Source organism: Phallusia mammillata, chromosome 1 (genome assembly GCF_965637545.1).
Source record: "Phallusia mammillata chromosome 1, kaPhaMamm4.hap1.1, whole genome shotgun sequence".
NCBI classification, from domain to species: Eukaryota; Metazoa; Chordata; class Ascidiacea; order Phlebobranchia; family Ascidiidae; genus Phallusia; species Phallusia mammillata.
The window spans coordinates 21420295-21438971 of NC_137252.1; the positions used below are offsets into that span (position 1 = coordinate 21420295).

General features: G+C 36.5%; 1 protein-coding gene across 2 annotated transcripts; it reads right to left on the reverse strand.

Annotated features, from left to right (window-relative positions):
- Positions 1-241: 241 nt before the first annotated feature.
- On the reverse strand, positions 242-18340 carry LOC145209505 (uncharacterized). 2 transcript variants are annotated; one of them, XM_080079802.1, is made up of 15 exons: positions 18229-18340; positions 17669-17849; positions 16128-16333; positions 12634-12757; positions 9484-9615; positions 5130-5355; positions 4917-5056; positions 4625-4806; positions 2795-2923; positions 2586-2734; positions 1728-1924; positions 1471-1653; positions 1194-1362; positions 990-1133; positions 242-670 (listed from the first exon to the last, which is right to left on the reverse strand). In XM_080079802.1, exons 1-15 carry the CDS (start codon positions 18260-18262, stop codon positions 314-316), a joined length of 2553 nt encoding a protein of 850 aa, XP_079935928.1. In that variant the 5' UTR covers positions 18263-18340; the 3' UTR covers positions 242-313. The 2 variants fall into 2 exon arrangements, with proteins under 2 accessions (XP_079935928.1, XP_079935929.1); XM_080079803.1 differs by lacking the exon at positions 9484-9615.
- Positions 18341-18677: the final 337 nt, after the last annotated feature.

Here is an 18677-nt window from a genome sequence, read left to right on the forward strand (position 1 = left end):
CTCGGCAGGACAGGCGCTAATGCGATAGACCAAGGTGTGTAGAGCTACGTGTTCTGTTTATCAATAGTGTTGATTTAAAAAAAAAGATTGAGACGCAAAACAATCTTGACAGCATTTCCCGGTTGGTGTGCAAATTATTACTGATGTTAAACATTACAACCAACCGGTTTAAGCACGCCTGTGAACAAATAAAAACAGTTGCTTTGAAAACTTGTTATTTGTGTGGTGGAAACTACCGGGATTTGCACAAAGAAGGCGTTTTTATTTTTCCGAATACTGCAAAGGTTTGAGGCAATAGTAAACAGCACAAAATTTACGGGGTACATACTACACGCTTATTATCATTTGTACTCAGATTGGCAGTGGTTTCCACGTAGGTAGGGCCATCATGGGTTCCAGCATCCAAATTTAAAAGCGTTGTATAACTTGTAGTTGTTTCCTTACAACCTGCATCTTGATCATTTCCAGTAGAATGGTTTTCTGAACCTTGAGGTTGAATTATTTTTTTAATACTGTTTTTTCTTCGCTTTGTTCTGGTCGCCGAAACACTTGCAGATTTTGCAGTGACTGGTTTTCGACATTTATGTTGTTTGAAGTTTGATTCGCTGTCGAAACCTCGAAGACAAGTTCCACAGTAAAAGTTTGACGAATGAGCCTTTTCGTGTTTAATCTGTGAACACAGAATAAGGGTAATTAGGGTGCAGAATGCGAGGACAAAACAAATTATACGTTTTTTCACACAATAAAAAACATACTTTGTGAACTAAACATATTAAATTAAGTCCATGGTGATATCTATCTTGGCGAGTTTTTGCATATTTCTTGAACAAATTCTTTTAGGCAAGGTCAATTAAAAAACAAAATCCACTCTTTGCATATCAATCTGGCTTAAACTACGCCTCAACTTAGGTGGACTAGAAAATATACCTTTGCTGCTAACGCAATCCAAGCCAATTAAGTTTTTGCTTCAACATTGTATTGTTTCTTACCTTACTTGATAAACGACTGTAAGTTTTGGAACAAAATGAACAAGCAAAGGATTTCTTCACACCACTGTGACTAATAATGTGATCTTTTAGCTTGTCGGCACGGTTAAACTCTTTTGTGCAGCCGAGCACAGATTTCAAGGGACACTAAAGAAATATATTTATCTTTTTTGGTAAACAGTGCGTTAACATAAATTTTATACATACCTTAAATCGCTTGATAGTATCATGAGTAAGCATATGACGTTTGACTTTATCTTTGCGGTTAAAAGCAGCATCACACTTTGTACAGTGATATGGTAATTCCTTAGTATGTATAAGCATATGTAGACGGAGATAATACACACTTCGAAGTATTTTGCCACATTCAGTGCACCTAGGACAGCATTGTAAGATAACGTTAAACAACATAAAGTTTTTTTTAGCTTTTGGGCAATTCAACACATCATGTATTATGTTGATTGTGTTAGTAACCATAACTTACTTTGCCTCTTGGGTGCCTTGTTTTCCTTTATGTTGTAACAAATAATGTTTGCGAAGATATCTTTCACATGTAAAGGAAGCATTGCACATTTTGCACACATACTTATGTGGATCGCTATTCATGTGTTCACGTAATGCAGTTGGGTGGCTAAACTTGCTGGGACACAACGTACAGGCATACATTCTGTCAAGAGAACAATTGTATTTACAGTAAACTACAGGTTTGGTTTTATTAATGTCTGTTGTATTTTCACTCACTTGGTGTGAGTATTTTTTCTTTTGCTGTTCAAATGTACTTGATACTGATGTACACCAAGATCATGTAAAGATTTAAAAACTTTGTGGCACTGATGGCATCGATACGTCATTCCTGTTTCATGACTTTTCACATGTTCAACGAATTTATCAAGATCAACAAATGTTGAAGAACATTCCTCCTTTAAACACTTGTAGACCTATGTACAAATTTTGCAGTTTTAAAATTTTTGACAAGAAACACTAAAGCCAGTCTCATCACATATTTGTACGACAATAATATTTGGCCTTATGTACACGAAGTATCAGTTGACAATTTTTTTCCAGTAAAAGTAATAGAATATGCAACCTTCTACTGAAACTAAAAACTCATGGGCTTACAACTTAACAACTGCAAAACACTAAAATAATATTTATAGCAGCAAAGTAGCAAGACAGACCAGCAACAAATGTAACATCCATTATCCTTCACAGTATGATACAATTATCTTAAAATTTAATGTCTTTCTTCCCAGCAAAAACATTGCAAGTTGCTTATGTTTTCATGTGTTAAGCAGAGGTTGGAATAGAGCAGTGGCAATGGCAACAAATGACTGTTGAGTTGGCTAAAATAAGCCCACCACATTTTCTCTTTACTTAGCCTATTTGCCGACTAACACTTTTTGTAAATGGTTTTTAGGTGGGTGGCTGACCTGGTTGGTCAAACTTCAGATTACTATTATGTGTACAAATTGAAAAAATACTCTTTCTTGACAAATAGGTGAAACAAACCAGCATTAAACAGAAGAAAAAAAAACAGACAAAAACAATGTGTGCTCTTCAGGAAACAGGATCCATAACAAAGAGGCAGCATAAACTAACCTGTTTATCTTTGTGTTCTTTCATATGTGACTTCCGCTTATTATACGATTTAAAACTTTTTCCACAGTATTCACAAACAAATGACACAACTTCTTCATCTGCTACAACACTGGAATCATTTTGTTTCTCTTCTGTATTAGTTTCAGTTTCTGAAAAAATATTGATTGAGTTTTAACTTGGTTGATGTTGAAACGTCCAAAATTATTTACCTTTCGAGAAATGTTGTGGAAATGATTTTTTCCCCTTTAACCAAACTTTATGCGAAATCATGTGCTTTTTCACATTTGACTTTTGGGCAAATGCTCGACCACAAACAATGCACTGAAATGGCTTTTCACCTTCACAAGTCAGAAACAAACTTGTAGAATAAAATTTTTTTCCTATATATTGCCAGTTTATATATACTACATCATATTTAACGATGTATCACATATACCATTTACTATATTTATAATGGATATATATTTGGCACAGTCTACATTTCATTGGGTCCCTATCTTTTTCCTGGCACTTTATAACATAATTGTTTCTGCAAGCATAATCTAATGTGTCCCCACACATATGAATATGTGATTTGGTAACAGTAAAAATAGGGCTCAATCATTGTTAGATATTTACCAATTTACTATACTCATCATTTGATCTACACATATGATTGTTTTTGCAAGCAAAAACGAATGGGCCCCAAAAGCGTGTTTGTGCGGATTTATGGTAAACAAACATCCTGGTTATTGTTAGATTTCTAAGGAAAAACTTAAACAACTTTAGCCTTAACCCAACTTTAAACGTTTTGTCCGTTATTCTTTTTGCATCTTTATTGCATCATAGCTGCGCAAAAACAGCTGATTTCTAATCACCAACATGACAGTCTCGTAAAACGTCCATCCGGACGTCAAGCTGAGCACTGAAATTTTTAACAGCCAACAAGGAGCACCCTATCCACAGTTGTTTGAAATTTTAGCAGGTTAAGTCTTGTATTTCTGACCTCATTAACATGTGAACAAACAAACAAATATTTGGGGTTAAAGGGGTGAAATGGATATATACAACTTCAAGTTACAAAATACTTCCAAATACGCTGCAATGTATCAATAAAAAAAGTATGAAACTCCAGAATCATCTGCTTTAGCGAGTATAGCCGTTTTAAAAATTTCACATTTTGGGGGGCTGTGGGTGAACCGAGGGATCAAACGGGGTCAAAATTCACATGAACCATCTTTATACCAATATCTATAATGTGTGTAAATTTCAAAAAGTACCCATTTTAGGGGGCTCGCGGGGTAAATACTGGGGTTATCAACAAAAACAAAGTGGGATGCACATCTACATACCTATATCTACCATCTGTGTAAATTTCATCCAAATCCATCAAACATTTCATAGAAAAACGGGTCGGACAAACTTTGGAAAGAAAAAAAAAACAAAAGAAAAAAACAAATTCGATTAAAATCAATGTGTCCCCTTCAGGGAAGGGGACCCATAATAATAAGTATATGCATTTCACTAAAGGTTGCCAAAAAACATGAACAGGTACTTCTGTAACACATTTAATGACATTTACCACAAAACTATTGTAACACTCTAAAATATACAAACCAAGAACTATAGCTGTTTTTCAAAATCCAACAATGTGGAGGCATGTAGGTGCAACACTGGATAACTAAATATCAGGTGTGTAAATTTGAAAAAAAAGTTTTTTACCAAATAGTTCAACAAATCTGAAAAATATGGACAAAACCAATATGTGTCACTATAGGTGCAGAGTTTTACAAAAATACAAGGTTTAGGAAAAGTTAACTTATAGATTTCCATTTATTCTAAATGCATTTTTATGCTGCTCCAAAATAAATGAAAATATCCACGGTAGGCACTAGGGATGTGCCAAAACTGCAAATGCTCTGTTTGGTCGAGCACCAAGCATCTCAAGTTAATGATCGGTGCTCAGCCGAGCACGCTCGGTGCATTATGATGAGTCCCAAAGGAAAAAAGTTAAAGAACAACTGTACTGTGATTTTAATGTACACATTCTATTTTTCTACCGGTGTGACTTCTGGTATGTTGCTCCAAATCAAAGTTTTTAGCAAACATTTTGTTGCAGTAATGACACTTAAATTTCTTTTTTGAGTCCACAAATGCCATTGTCAGTGAATGTGAAGTCCCTAACGATGAAACAAGGGATGTTGATGCTGGTAAAGTGGCATCAGAAAATCCTTGAGTGGGTCTAATTCAAAAACAATATCTGTTGGGCTAAAGTCATAATCTTTGTTATACAATATAGTAGTTATAAAAACATCTTTATAGTCAATGCAACTATGTTTTGTGTTTCTATACCTGTTGTTGTCACTAGTTTTGTCATATAGTTTAGGAAGGATGGTTTCAAGGGATTTTCCCCTGCTTTTTGGCAAAGTAGGCAAAATAGATTGATTTTTTGACATCATTGGCATTTGCAAGTATGTTGAGCATTCCTCATCCTGTAAAACAACTCTTTAAAAAGGTAGATGCAGGGTGCCATGACTCCAACTAGGCATGCAAGTTAAGTAATACCAACTGCAGAAGAGTAGAGGTTTGTTGATTGTTGCCATGTGTTTGCAAAGCACTTAAGTTTTGAGAAGTTTCATAAGGTGGTATCTGGTCAAGGAGAGAAGATATCAGACCATTTCCAGCAGTCAATTCATGATCAACAATTCCATTGCTGGCATTCATGGCCTCATTGTTTGAAATTCGAGCTACATTTCCAGCATTTAATAGTAAGTCATCTGACATAACAATCCTGTGAATACACAATGAATACTGTATTTACAAACCTTGCAAGGTTAAAACCGGTAGAGCACATCTATAACACATCAAATTCATTGAATAACAGTGCTGTCATTAAACTGTAATGCAATCTTAAATCCAAAACTAGAAGGGTGGATCAGCACATATTGCCCTTGCATATACACTATAACACATATTTTCTACACTTATTTTATATTGGGTCCCATATAATCCATTGTCTTTTATAACCTTGGTTGTTTCTGCATGCAAAAACTCATGGGTCCCCCACACATGCAAAGTTGTAAATAATGCATTTCAATAGACAACCATGAGAAAGTCGGGTGTTGTAAGGTAAAACACAGTGATCGGTACTGTGCATAAATAAATATGCTTTATGGAGTACAAACTATTTAAATTCAGTCCATTTATACATTTTTGAAGGTTTTTCTATTTTATGGTCTATCTGAGAAAAAAAGTGTTAAATAGTGAGAAAAGAGGCTAAAACACAACAATCGGCTCCTATAACACAAATCAGCGCGAATTGCACATGACTGTTGGGGGCTAGTGGAGTAAATGATAGAGCTACAGAGTTGAACACAAGAATCAACACCTATAAATGGTGCACTGTACAAGCTGTCCAAATTTCATTTAATTCAGACATAGTTTAAAAAATTGACCCATTTTGGGGGGCTAGTGGGGTAAATGCTGGGGCAACAGGGTAAAACACAACATTCTACACCTATAAATGCACACTCTACAAGCTGTCCAAATTTCATTCAATTCTGACATTGTTAAAAAATTGACCCATTTTGAGGGGCTAGTGGGGTAAATGTTGGGGCGACAAAGTTGAACATAACAAACAACAACTATAAGTAGCACACTCTATAAGCTGTCCAAATTTCATCCAATTCGGACAATGTTTAACAAATTCACCCTTTTGGGGGGCTTGAGGGGTAAATATTGGGGCTACAGGGTTAAACACAACAATTGAAACCTAAAAATGACAAATTATACAAGCTGTCCAAATTTCATCTAATTCCGACACCGTTTAAAAAACTCACCCATTTTAGGGGTTAGTGGGGTAACTGATGGGGTTCAACACCCAAAAGTATAAAATATGAAATCATGATGACCCAATCAACAGACATTTAAAATTTTACCCAATTCTGACAATGTTTAAAATTAAAAGTGGTAAAAAGTGTTGTGTAGATCAGTGGTTCCCAACCTTTTTTTAATGCGGCCCAAATACTTACCAAAATTTCGTTAAGTGTTTTTTCGCGATCCATCCATCCATGCACATGTTATTATGGGTCCCTTTTACTCGAATTTTTTTTTTTTTTTTTCTTCCCAAAGTTTGTCCGGCCCGATTTTCCATCAAATGTTTGATGGATTTGGATAAAATTTACACAGATGGTAGATATAGGTATGTAGATGTGCATCCCACTTTGTTTTTGTTGATAACCCCAGTATTTACCCCGCTAGCCCCCTTAAATTGGTTATTTTCTTGCCAAAGTTTATCCGACTCGTTTTTCCATAAAATAGTTGATGGATTTGGATGAAATTTACACATATGGTAGATATAGGTATGTAGATGTGCATCCCACTTTGTTTTTGTTGATAACTCCAGTATTTACCCCACTAGTCCCCTAAAATGGGTGAGTTTGTAAACAATGTCGGAATTGGCTGAAATTTTGATAGCTTGTAGAGTATGACATTTATAGGTGTCGATTGTTGTGTTCAACCCTTTAGCTCCAACATTTACCCCACAAGCCCCCAAAGCAGTGGTTCTCAAACTTTTTTATTGTCGGGGCCAAATGGTATTTTTTTAAGTGTGTAGGGAGCCGCAAAAAAACGAAACCTTGAGAAAATCACTGAAGATTATACTTGAAAGCTAAAATAGCAATGTTTGGTGGTTTTCTGAGGTCTGGTGCGAGCCGCAGAATAGGTAGTTGGGAGCCGCATGCGGCCCCAAAAACCGGGTTTGAGAACCACTGCCCCAAAGTGTAAAACGTATTTGTATGTTACTGGGCACCACAAATGACAAAAATTCTGTGGCACAATAGTCTTACAAGGGTAACCAGTTGTATGTTACTCGTTGGCGGGTTGCTTGGTGGACGTTATTGCGCCATGGCAGTTAGGGGGTTGTTACCAGCCCTATGATGTCAGAAGCATTAACGGTTGTTGCTCAAAACACCTCTAGTGGTCGAAATTTTAAACATTGGCACATTGGGCTGAAATTTTGCAGTACTATGGATTGAGTCATTGAGGATTCATATTTTTTTTGTTTAGTGTCAAACCCCATTAGTAACCCTACTAGCCCCCTAAAATGGGTAAGTTTATAAAACAGTGTTGGAATTGGCTAAAATTTGGGTAGCATGCATGTGGACCATGGTTATCTCTTGAAATGCACTATTTTTAACTTGACATGTGTGGGGACCCATGAGTTTCTGCCTGCAGAAACAACTACGGTTATAAAAGACGATGGCTAATATGGGACCCAATACAAAATAAGCATAGGAAATATATTTATGTTTTAAAATAGGTTATAGTGTAAATGCAACCACAAAATGTGCTAAGCCACCCTTCTAGTTTTAATAGTATTTTTGTCTGTAAATTCAGAAAGCTTTTTGAAAATCGCTACGTCAGTTTAGCAAACCAATAACCTTATAACGAACAAATACTGTTTTTTTCGACCAAACATTTTCATTTAGCCCGAACTTGGAGCTGAATCAAAGCATTATTAGCCAGACAACGCTTAACTGTGAACTAACACATATTATTTTATGACATCGCAAAGAGTTTTAACCATTATCACAACAAGTGATAAAACTAGAAGAGTGGCTTTCTGATATACTTACATTTTATATATTCTATACGATATTTACCAATTTACTATACACATCATTTGATCTACAGATATGATTGTTTTTGTAAACAAAAACTAATGGGTCCCCACACGAGTTATTCTCTTGGTACTTCTGCCTACAGCAGGGGCGGGCAACTTCTCCAGTCGGCGGGCCTGATATGGGAAAATGAAGTACTTGGCGGACCGGATTCGTGAATCGATACATTAATCGCGTATTTATCCAGTGATTTAAAACGGATTTTTGACCACCTAAATTAAATACAATCAAGAACGTCGCAATTACAATACAGTCCAAACAAAATTATTCATCACAGCCAATTTAATGCATACACCACAGACTCAGATACTGCTGAAACACTAACCACACTACACGTGGGGAAACAAAGGAAACCGTGAAAGCAGGCCACACGCAAGGTTGGCAGTTATGTCGTAACAATGGATGTATGGTGCAATGGTAACAACGGCGGGAAAGTTTTTTTGTTATTGGGGAGCGTTACTGTTTGTTACAACTATAATTTGACGTAGTAAGCAAGTAGTGGGGGATTCGGCAGACTGTGGCCGCGGGCCACGTTATATCATGTAATACCAGAAACTGTCTGCGGGCCGTTCACAATCCCGGGCCGTGTTGCCCACCCCTGGCCTACAGTGTCTTTCTTGACCAAACGAGCGTTAGACACATTTACGTTTTGGGGGCCTGTGGGTGAACCGCTGGGTCATTCAGGGTCAAACTCTGGAGGATCAAGTTTGGATTTATAACTAACATATGTCCAAATTTGAATAAATTTGAAGCACTCTTTCTTTACCAAACGAGCGTTACAAACCAGCGTTAAAAATTTTACGTTTCGGGGGCCTGTGGGTGAACCGCTGGGTAATTCGGGGTCAAACTTCCGGAGTATCAAGTTTGGATTAATAACTAACATATGTCCAAATTTGAATAAATTTGAAGCACTCTTTCTTAACCAAACGCGTATCACAAACCAGCGTTAGACAGAAAACATAAAAAAGAAAAATACGGACAAAAACAATATGTGTCCCCTTCTAGAAGGGGACCCATAATAATCATTGGGCAACAATTTAAAGCCTTGGGAAATATTAAAATAACGCAACGAGGCAAAGTCAAAAAGTAGATGTTCATATTGTCACTAAAATAAAAAGAAAGAGTTAGAACACAACTGCCTGTGTTTTAACCATGTGCTTCTTTAGTGTTTAGGCCTTCTGTATTAAAATGCATAGGCTTTCATACTTGCAAGGTGCCAAAAATTTATCCAGATGTACCTTGCTGGCTGTTGAATTGTAACACTGCAAGTGGAACTTGATGCACATTGACCTTCAACATAGGAAGGTCGAATTATATTGTCTCTATTTGTCATCGTATTGGAAGAGACATTTTGTTGATGAGTCTGGACACTATAAAACAACATGTCATAAATAAACTCTCAGATGAAACCAGCTAATCTGGACAGTTGGGTGAATCCCAAGAAAGTAAGTCGGTTAAATTTAGAGATGTACCGAATATTCGATTCGGCGAATAAATTCGGCAAAACCGAATCGTTTACGAACACATATTTAAAGCGTTAAACGTGTCTTTTATGCTTAGTACCAACGAAAATCGCGCAATCATTATATTTTTTAACACATTATCGTTTTTCCCACTGCAGACAACTAATCAGTCATTCATTGTCGGGTTGGCAATCATGCTTGAGGCAATGTTAAACCCCACAGAACTAAAATAGGGACAAAACACAACCATTCTGCACTAATTGCCTGGTAGATAAACTTATATTTTCATATCAAACGCGTAGCGTACGACTTCGCGTGACGTCATAAATGATTCGGTTGATTCGGCCGAATTTATTCGGCAAAACCACCGAATATTCGGTTTCGGCCGAATCGAAATTTCGCTGATTCGGTACATCACTAGGTTAAATGCAATCTGCACAATCTGGAAAGTTGGTGATTTGGGATGATTTTTAAATTATCGTTTATCATTTGATGAGAAAATAATGCAGGATAAATGGGATGAATTTAAATGTTAGTTTTGTTTAACTGATGTGTTAATTTGTGTGTAAAAGTATATTGCCTATTAGGGATGTGCCAAAACTGCAAATGTTCTGTTTTGTCGAGCACCCAGCATCTCACTTTAATGCTCGATGCTCGGCCGAGCACGCTCAGTCAATTATGACGTCACAAAAAATCCCCTTTCTACGTTTCAGCTCTAAAAGGTCTATTACGTCACCGGCGGTGTTTTATCGAGCTGTACTGCCCATAAGAACGCGTTTTTTCCACCATCTAATACATTTAAAAAATGATTCATTTTTTTCTTGGATAACCTTTAGAACAGTGGTCGGCAACCGCCGGTCTGCGGCCCGGTACCGGTCAGCGACGAGTTAGTTACCGGGCCGTATAATTTTTCAGATTAGATGCTTTAAAACGTTTTGCTCATGTATCTCTGGGCGAATAAACTGTTTTGTGAGTTTTCATTGTTAAATATTTGTAGTTTTTTGAAGGCCGGTCCGCGATAAAATTTCAGTTTTGAAATCGGTCCGCGGTAGAAAAAAGGTTGCCGACCCCTGCTTTAGAACACTAGTTACGTATGTTAGCAGGGCATGAATATGCAAATTTAACGCTCGGGTCAGTTTGTGCAACTGCTCGGCCGAGCACCGAGCATCAAAAACAGCGATGCTCGGTACCGAGTACTCGGGTTCTGGCTCGGCTCGGCCCATTCCTATTGCCTATGTATCGCTAACATATGTTAAACACAAAAAATCTTGCAAAAAAATACGTAAAAAACTAGAAAAGTGGCTTTCTGATATATTTCCATTTCATATATTCTACGATATTTATCAATTTACTATACTATACACAATTTTATCTACATATATGATTGTTTTTGCAAGCAAAAACGAATGGGTCCCCACACGCGTGTTTGTGCGGATTTACGGTAAACCTATGTTGCGGTTATTTTTAGATTCTTAAGGACAAATTTTTCACAAAGCATTAACTTAACTTTAAATGTTTTTGTCCGTATTCTTTTTGCATCATTATTGTCATATAATTACAAAAAATCGGCGAAAAAAGAACGAGGAAAATACTTTCAATTTAATCTCTTGCTTTGACCTTAATATTGTCGTTCAAGTTCAGTTTTTAAACACAAGTTTTGCTAGAAAGCCCTAACTGTTGCATTAGACACTATATGAAAAAGTCGTTTGCTACAAAGGTATACATAACAACTTGTTTTTCACTAAACTTTGTTTCGCAAAAACGACCGTTTAATGACCTTTTGACACTTTTTTTAACAGCATGCAGTCCTTAGTGTTCAACAATACCGTTTAGCCCAATTTATACATGACTTAAGTACTAATTCTTGAATTGATTTGTCAAAAATAAAGAAGATACGTTATGACGAAAAATTCTTAACTGTGTTGTAATGCCTACAAGTTGACCTATAGTGACCCGTGGTTATGCGACGGCCAAGCTGACAACGAGAATTTAAAGAGCATTTATCACGGCGTTCGAAAAAGTTTAGTTTATTTTTTCATATTTATGTTGATCAACGACGTTTTGTCTGACATAAACGAAACCGAACTACGTTTACCGAGTTTAAATTACGTCTAGGTTTAAAACCTTCGTCAAAACTGAAAATGCGCGTGATAACTCCATAAAACGACACAGCATTGCTGTACAAAAAACAGCTGATTTCTAATCACCCAAACGACCGTCTCGTAAAACGTCTGTCCGGACGTCAAGCCGAGCACTCCCGCTCTGCCGCCTTAATCGTAAACCAGTGAATTCCTCCCTTGGGACTTAATGTGACTAGCGTACACATATTATGGGTTGTAAAGGTAACTGGCAAAATTTTAAATACTAAACGAATACCCTGCTTAAACAATTGTTAAAATTTGTAAAAAAATTCTGAACCATAGGGCTTGTATTTCTTGCCTAAAACTAAAACCGAATATTTCGGGGTTTAAATGGTGAAAAATGGGTGAATCCGAAAAAAAGATACAAAATGCTTTAAAAAACCTTACATTGCACCAAACTACAAAGCATGAAACTCCAAGATGCTGTACTTTAGTCAGTACAGCCGTTTTAAAAATTTTATGTTTTGGGGGCCTGTGGGTGAACCGCTGGGTCAATCGGGGTCAAACTTCAGGAGGATCAAATTTGGATTATTAAGTAACATCTCTGCAAATTTGAAAAAAATTAAAGCACTCTTTCTTGACCAAACGCGTCTCACAAACCAGCGTTAGACAGAAAAAAGAAAAAAAAATACGGACAAAAACAATATGTGTCCCCTTCAGGGAAGGGGACCCATAATAAGCAATGTTTCATGACAAAAAAACATGCCATATATAGAAGAAAAAAAACATGAAAATGTATCCCACTCAGAAAATGGGAATTGCAACATCTAATAAATGTACAAACCTTGACAGAGAACCAATGCAATGAAGATTATGAGTGATTGGTGCTGGCACCGCAAAAGGGGATTCTGTTTGTCCATTTGTGTTGTGGGAGGGCACACATACAGAAAGCTGATTCAACTGACTTCCTGCCATTCATTTACGGTTTAGTCACAAAAAATAAACCAGTTTTAATGACTGAACAGCAAAACTTCAGAAGGTTGTTGTGTACAATAGATGTACTTATTAATAGGCAGCAAAAACAACCCCTTTTGGTTCGCAAAAAAACAAAATACTAAAATTTTCATAAATTCTACCGTAAATGATATAATGGTTGATCGTTATTTGGTGCATAATTTGTTTGGTGTTGTCAATTATTACCATTTTATGTAAATGAGGAGTGGCAAGTGGCTTTCTAATAAACTTCTATTTTATATATTCTATATAATATTTACCAATTTGCTATACACATCATTTGATCTACACATATGATTACTTTTGCAAGCAAAAACGAATGGGTCCCCACACATGTGTTTGTGCGGATTTATGGTAAACAAATGTTGCGGTTGTTTTTAGACTCTTAAGGACAACTTATTAGAAAGTATTAACCCAACTTTTGTCTATATTCTTTTTGCATCATTATTGTCATATAATTACAAAAACAGTAAAAAAGAAAAAACTGAAAATGCGTGTGATAACTTAATAAAACGATATGGAATTGCTGCGCAAAAACAGCTAATCACCGAATTAAACGCCTTAATCATAAACCAGTGAGTTACTCCCTTGAGACTTATATCTGATTGACAGTGTTTGCCAGTGGTTCTCAACTTTTTGTGGACCGTGGCCCCCTAAAAGTAACTTTTGAACCCCGAGGCACCCTTCAAGTAACCCTGTAGGACCTGTGGCCATAGGCGCCCACTTGCTAAAATCGGCGGGGAGGCAGAATTTTATAACTCGGTAAAGACGGAAATATTCAGCCCGGACGTCAATTAACGTCGCAAGTTACACCCTTTGCAGTGTTTTGGTACTAGTATACATAACGTTAGCAGCCGAAGCCGACCCAACTATACAGTAATACATTTGTTCATCCCCGCAACAATTATTACAAAGCATGTTTTATTTTTACGCAACAAGGCGCACATGCGTCTAAAAAGCCATTATAATAATCGTTTCTTACGTTTCTAGGTCGTTTGGTTGGTTTCAACCATGTTTTCTATTTACACAGGAAATTGCATGTAACGCATTTAAGTTTAGTTTATTTTAAATCAGGAATTACCAAACTAAAGCCCGCGAAGGTTTTTGTTCTAAATATATATCTTGGAAAATAACGAGTCAACCGTTGAAAGTTAATTTGCCACCAAAAAGTTTACCTAGTTTTGCACTTCACAGGACGCATAAAAATGATCCAAAAACAGTTTGTTACATCACAGACAAGACTTAAAGTATCAATGCTTTCGTTACTGTGCGTGTACAGGTGCCTTTCTTTGTTAATTGTGATGACATAAATGAGAAGTTAGTGATTTATGTCACATAATTTTATAGTTCGACAGTAGCGCTATCTTTTAATAATATTGTATAGCTCCTGCTGGTCCCACAAAAGCGCTTTGTAGACCACAATTGCGGAACGGCGCTGCGTTTGTGCTTGTAAGCGATGTGGCCGTCTAATGTCATTTTCATGTTATGCGGCTCACCCAGAAAAAAAAATTGGCTACCCCCTTTGTAAACGATGTCAATTTGTGTCGATGTTGCTGACCGAGTTTTAGCAAACACTTCTTGCATGTTTGCATATAACCAGGGTTGCCATCGACATGGAACTCGAAATAAGGACACACGAACAATTGGACTTTCATGTCAAAGGACACACGAACAAATTGGACTTTCATGTCGAAACAAACGTTTTTGAATCTTTGCATTTATACGAGCCTTGACATATCACATGTCATATTTCTTTTTGCCAGGAACAATCTGTTCCAACTCCTTGTTCGTAGAAAACACGTAGTGCATCTCACGACAGCCCAGGTCTAGGTTTACTTTTAGCAGGGATTTGACTTGTAATTGTTAAAAATAAGGACAAATCTTAGAAATAAGAACGGTATGGCAACCCTGCATATAACACTTCAAGTATACGTTTGTGACGTAACAATATGCATTGTTTGATTTTTTAGAAAGGTTTGTTGGTTCAAACTAGGCAGTTGTTGACTGTGCAGTAGTACAGAGTTACTACAAAACTGTGTGTGCATAAATTAGCGCAAAACTTGTTTATGACGTAGTCAGCGACGCAAATACCCGGGGAGGCTGCGCCTCCCCGCCTCCCCATAAGTGGGCGCCAGTGCCTGTGGTCCCCTTAAAAAATGTAAATGTCAATCCCATGTCGGAATTCGGTACTAATTTCGACTTTAACCTGGTTGAATAGAATAAACAAGAATCCCTAATCATAAAAAACCTCAATATAGACAAATAGTATGTGAAATAGTCGATTAAATTAGGGAATAAAGTTAAAAAGGAAATGGATTTTATTGGGCGTTTCTGGTGAATCTACACCCGTGGCCCCCCGGAATACAGCTTGTTGCCCCCCTGGGGGGCCATGTGCCCTGGTTGAGAACCACTGGTGTATACATATTATGGGCTGTAAATGTAAATATTTGGCCGATTAAGGTAAAATTTTAAATACTAAACAAGTAACCTACTGCAAACAATTGTTTAAAATTTCAGCACATTCAGGCTTGTATTTCTGAAACAGGAACTAAAACCGATTATTTCGGGGTTTAAGGGGTGAAAATGGGTAAATCCAATAAAAAGAAAATTCTTTAAAATACCTTACATTGCACCAACTAATAAAGCATGAAACTCCTAGATTATGTACTTTAGTCAGTACATCCTTTTTAAAAAAATTTTGGTCCTGTGGGTGAACCGCTGGGTCATTTGGGGTCAAAATTCAAGAAGATCAAATTTGGATCAATAGCTAACATCAGTGTAAATTTGAATAAATTTAAAGCACTCTTTTTGACCAAACACGTTTAACAAACCAGCATTAGACAGACACGAATATTTTGGGGTGAAAATGGGTGAATCCTATTAAAAGTTACTTGATTCTTTAGAAAACCTTACATTGCACCAAACAACAGAGTATGAAACTCCTTGCTCATCTACTTCAGTCAGTACAGTTGTTTTAAAAAAAATACATTTTGGGGTCCTGTGGGTGAACCGCTGGGTCATTCGGGGTCAAACTTCACGAGGATCAAATTTGGGTCAATAACTAAGATCTGTGTAAATTTTATTAAATTTGAAGCACTCTTTCTTGACCAACTGCGTATAACAAATCAGCGTTAGACAGAAAAAAAATACGGACAAAACTAATATGTGTCCCCTTCATGAAAGGGGACCCATAATTAACAACAGGACCATGTGTTTATTACCAAAGGATAAGCTTGCATTTTCCAAGCCTGTTTTATGTTTTGTTGTGGTTTGGGTATGATTTTTACCTAACACAACAAACTGTTACTTTACCATTCCCCCTACCTTCATTTATGGAAATCGATTGCAATGAACCAATATCATTAGTTTCATAATTTGCTTCTATCCTGTTGTTAACATTTGACACATCTTCCGTAAGTAAATGTTGTTGTATTGGTGTTGCTGGACAGACATGTTGTTGTCGTGCAGTCATACAAGGAGTGTTTTTATGTTGGAAGAACATTTCCAAACTGTTGAATTGCTGCTTGCATCTAAATAAGGAGCAAAGAACAGTGGGCAGTAGGTAATCCAAGTAATGGAATTTTTATCTTTTTTGATAAAATGTATATCTAAACTTTTCCTCAACATCTTCAAGTTGATCTTTTCCAACAAATGAATTACATGTGTAAACTGCTTTTCTAAATACTACTGTTTTTATATATTGTATATGCTATTTATCAATTTTACTATATACATATATACACCACTTGACCAACTAACATGAATTATAATGTTAAGTAATAAGAAATAAAATAAAAAACTGGAAAAAATACTTCCAACAATGCATATTTTTATCTTTCTTGGCCAAACGCTTGGAACACACCAGCATTAGCCAGAGAATATACGGACAAAAACAATATGTACCTCCTTCTGGAAAAAGTTTTAGTTACCTAAAACTCACACCCATATATCAATACGTTTTAAGAAATTCAACCATTGTGATACATAATTATGACGAAATAATGCGAACTTAGTCTGATCATCAAGTCAACCAACATTTTATTGACACTTGAGTAGGCCACATAGATTGTTTCAGATGCTCAGGAGAGTGGTTTTCAAACTATTTCATTTTCATAAGAAACAAATTGAGCTCGCGGTCCAAGATAAATTCAATGCTAAAAGCAATGAAACGAAATTTTAAGCTGCTGAAAGTAATTTTCAGTTTTACCACTACAGCTTTTAGGATTCATTTCACAAAAATATTATTTGCTTGGTTACGCATATCAATGATCTAAGAGCGGTTTGTGACATCACAGACAAAACTTAGATATGAATTATGCGCAAACAATTGCTTTCATTTTTACTTGCGATAAAATTAAATAACGCCTGGAACACACAAGCGCGATTGTAAAGACATAACCTCTAGTCTAGGAGGTCAACGAAAATATTGCCTTCAACTACCAAAAAAAGACTTTGGTTTGGAAAGAGCTGGCCTAGAGTGACTAGGGGCGCATGCGGCAAGTGGTTCGCGGCTTCAAGGCAGTTCGAAAATTGGCCTTGGACAAACTTTCAGTTGGAGACCCCCCGATTTAAATAGTACATATTGTTAACACCAGTGCTAATTTAGATGTTTCCCACTAAACAAAGATACTATCATGCTCATCTATGGCACCAGATGGTCCTTTTGCACTTCACTTCACCACAGTTAGGAGTGTAAAGATGCATGAATATTTCACATTAAAATACAGAAATTTGAGGCACTTCCTTTCAATTTATAGTTTTCAAGTTCAAAGCAGTTATTACGTTTTTTTTGATAGTTTGCAACAAAAATGCTGCATAAAATCAGACTTTGTTTGCACAAATAAACCAAATCACTTTGGTTTTACCTTCCACATTGAAATATATCACTTTCATCATTGTCTATCACAGGATTTTGACATTCTTGCACAGATAATGATGATGTTCCAGGTGGAATGTGGACATGAGAAGAAACTTGATGAAGGTTTGATTGTCTGCCATCTGGTAAAGCTGAGGTGTTCTCCAAAAATGACAGATTTTCTGCAGTACCTGGAAACATTTGAGTTAAGTTTATTTTGCTTGTTGACAGAGAACAACCAAATGCACTAAAACAATCAGCAAGTCAAATAAAGCTGCAGAGCATTGAAACGTTATCAAGGACAGAAAGCTGAAGAGCACAATTGTTGGATCATGGCTAAAGTGATTTAGCTATTCCATTATCATTATTATATATAGGGTTATGTAACTGGGGCTCACAAGAAAGTAAGAATATTGAATTGTGGACAGACACCACTGGTGAAACATTAGATTAGTGGGACCAGTCAATGAGGTCTTAAAACTAGCCACCTGTAATAGTTTATGACACCTGTTTTCGCATTTGATTTCAAACCAAACCAAAACGTATTTATATAATTTCCTATATGCTTACCAGGTCCAGAAAGAGATTCAAAGTATGATTGCATTACTTCTATGACATCATTGAAATGTACATTGGTTGAATTTAAAACCTAAATTACCTTTTAAAGAACAATTGTATTTGGAATTAGGATGGAACAAAAAACAAACAGCGGGTCGATCTAACTCTAAATGCACCAGTGTCCCGTAATCATCCAAGTCTTATCTAGTAAAATACAATTTACTGTGTTGTGGTGTCGCACGTCGGCGGTTGCCTATTTCTTTCTATTGCTCCAACGAACAAACTGGACCTTGTCGCCTATCCCAGTCGCCATGACGTAACTAAATGGACATTTTGTTTTGGTACAATTTCCTATTATTATCATTATTTATTAACCCCATTACCATTATACAACTTAGGTCAGACTCAGATTTAGGTAAGCTTCGATGGGCTCCTCTAAAATACGCAATCTACGCAATCTA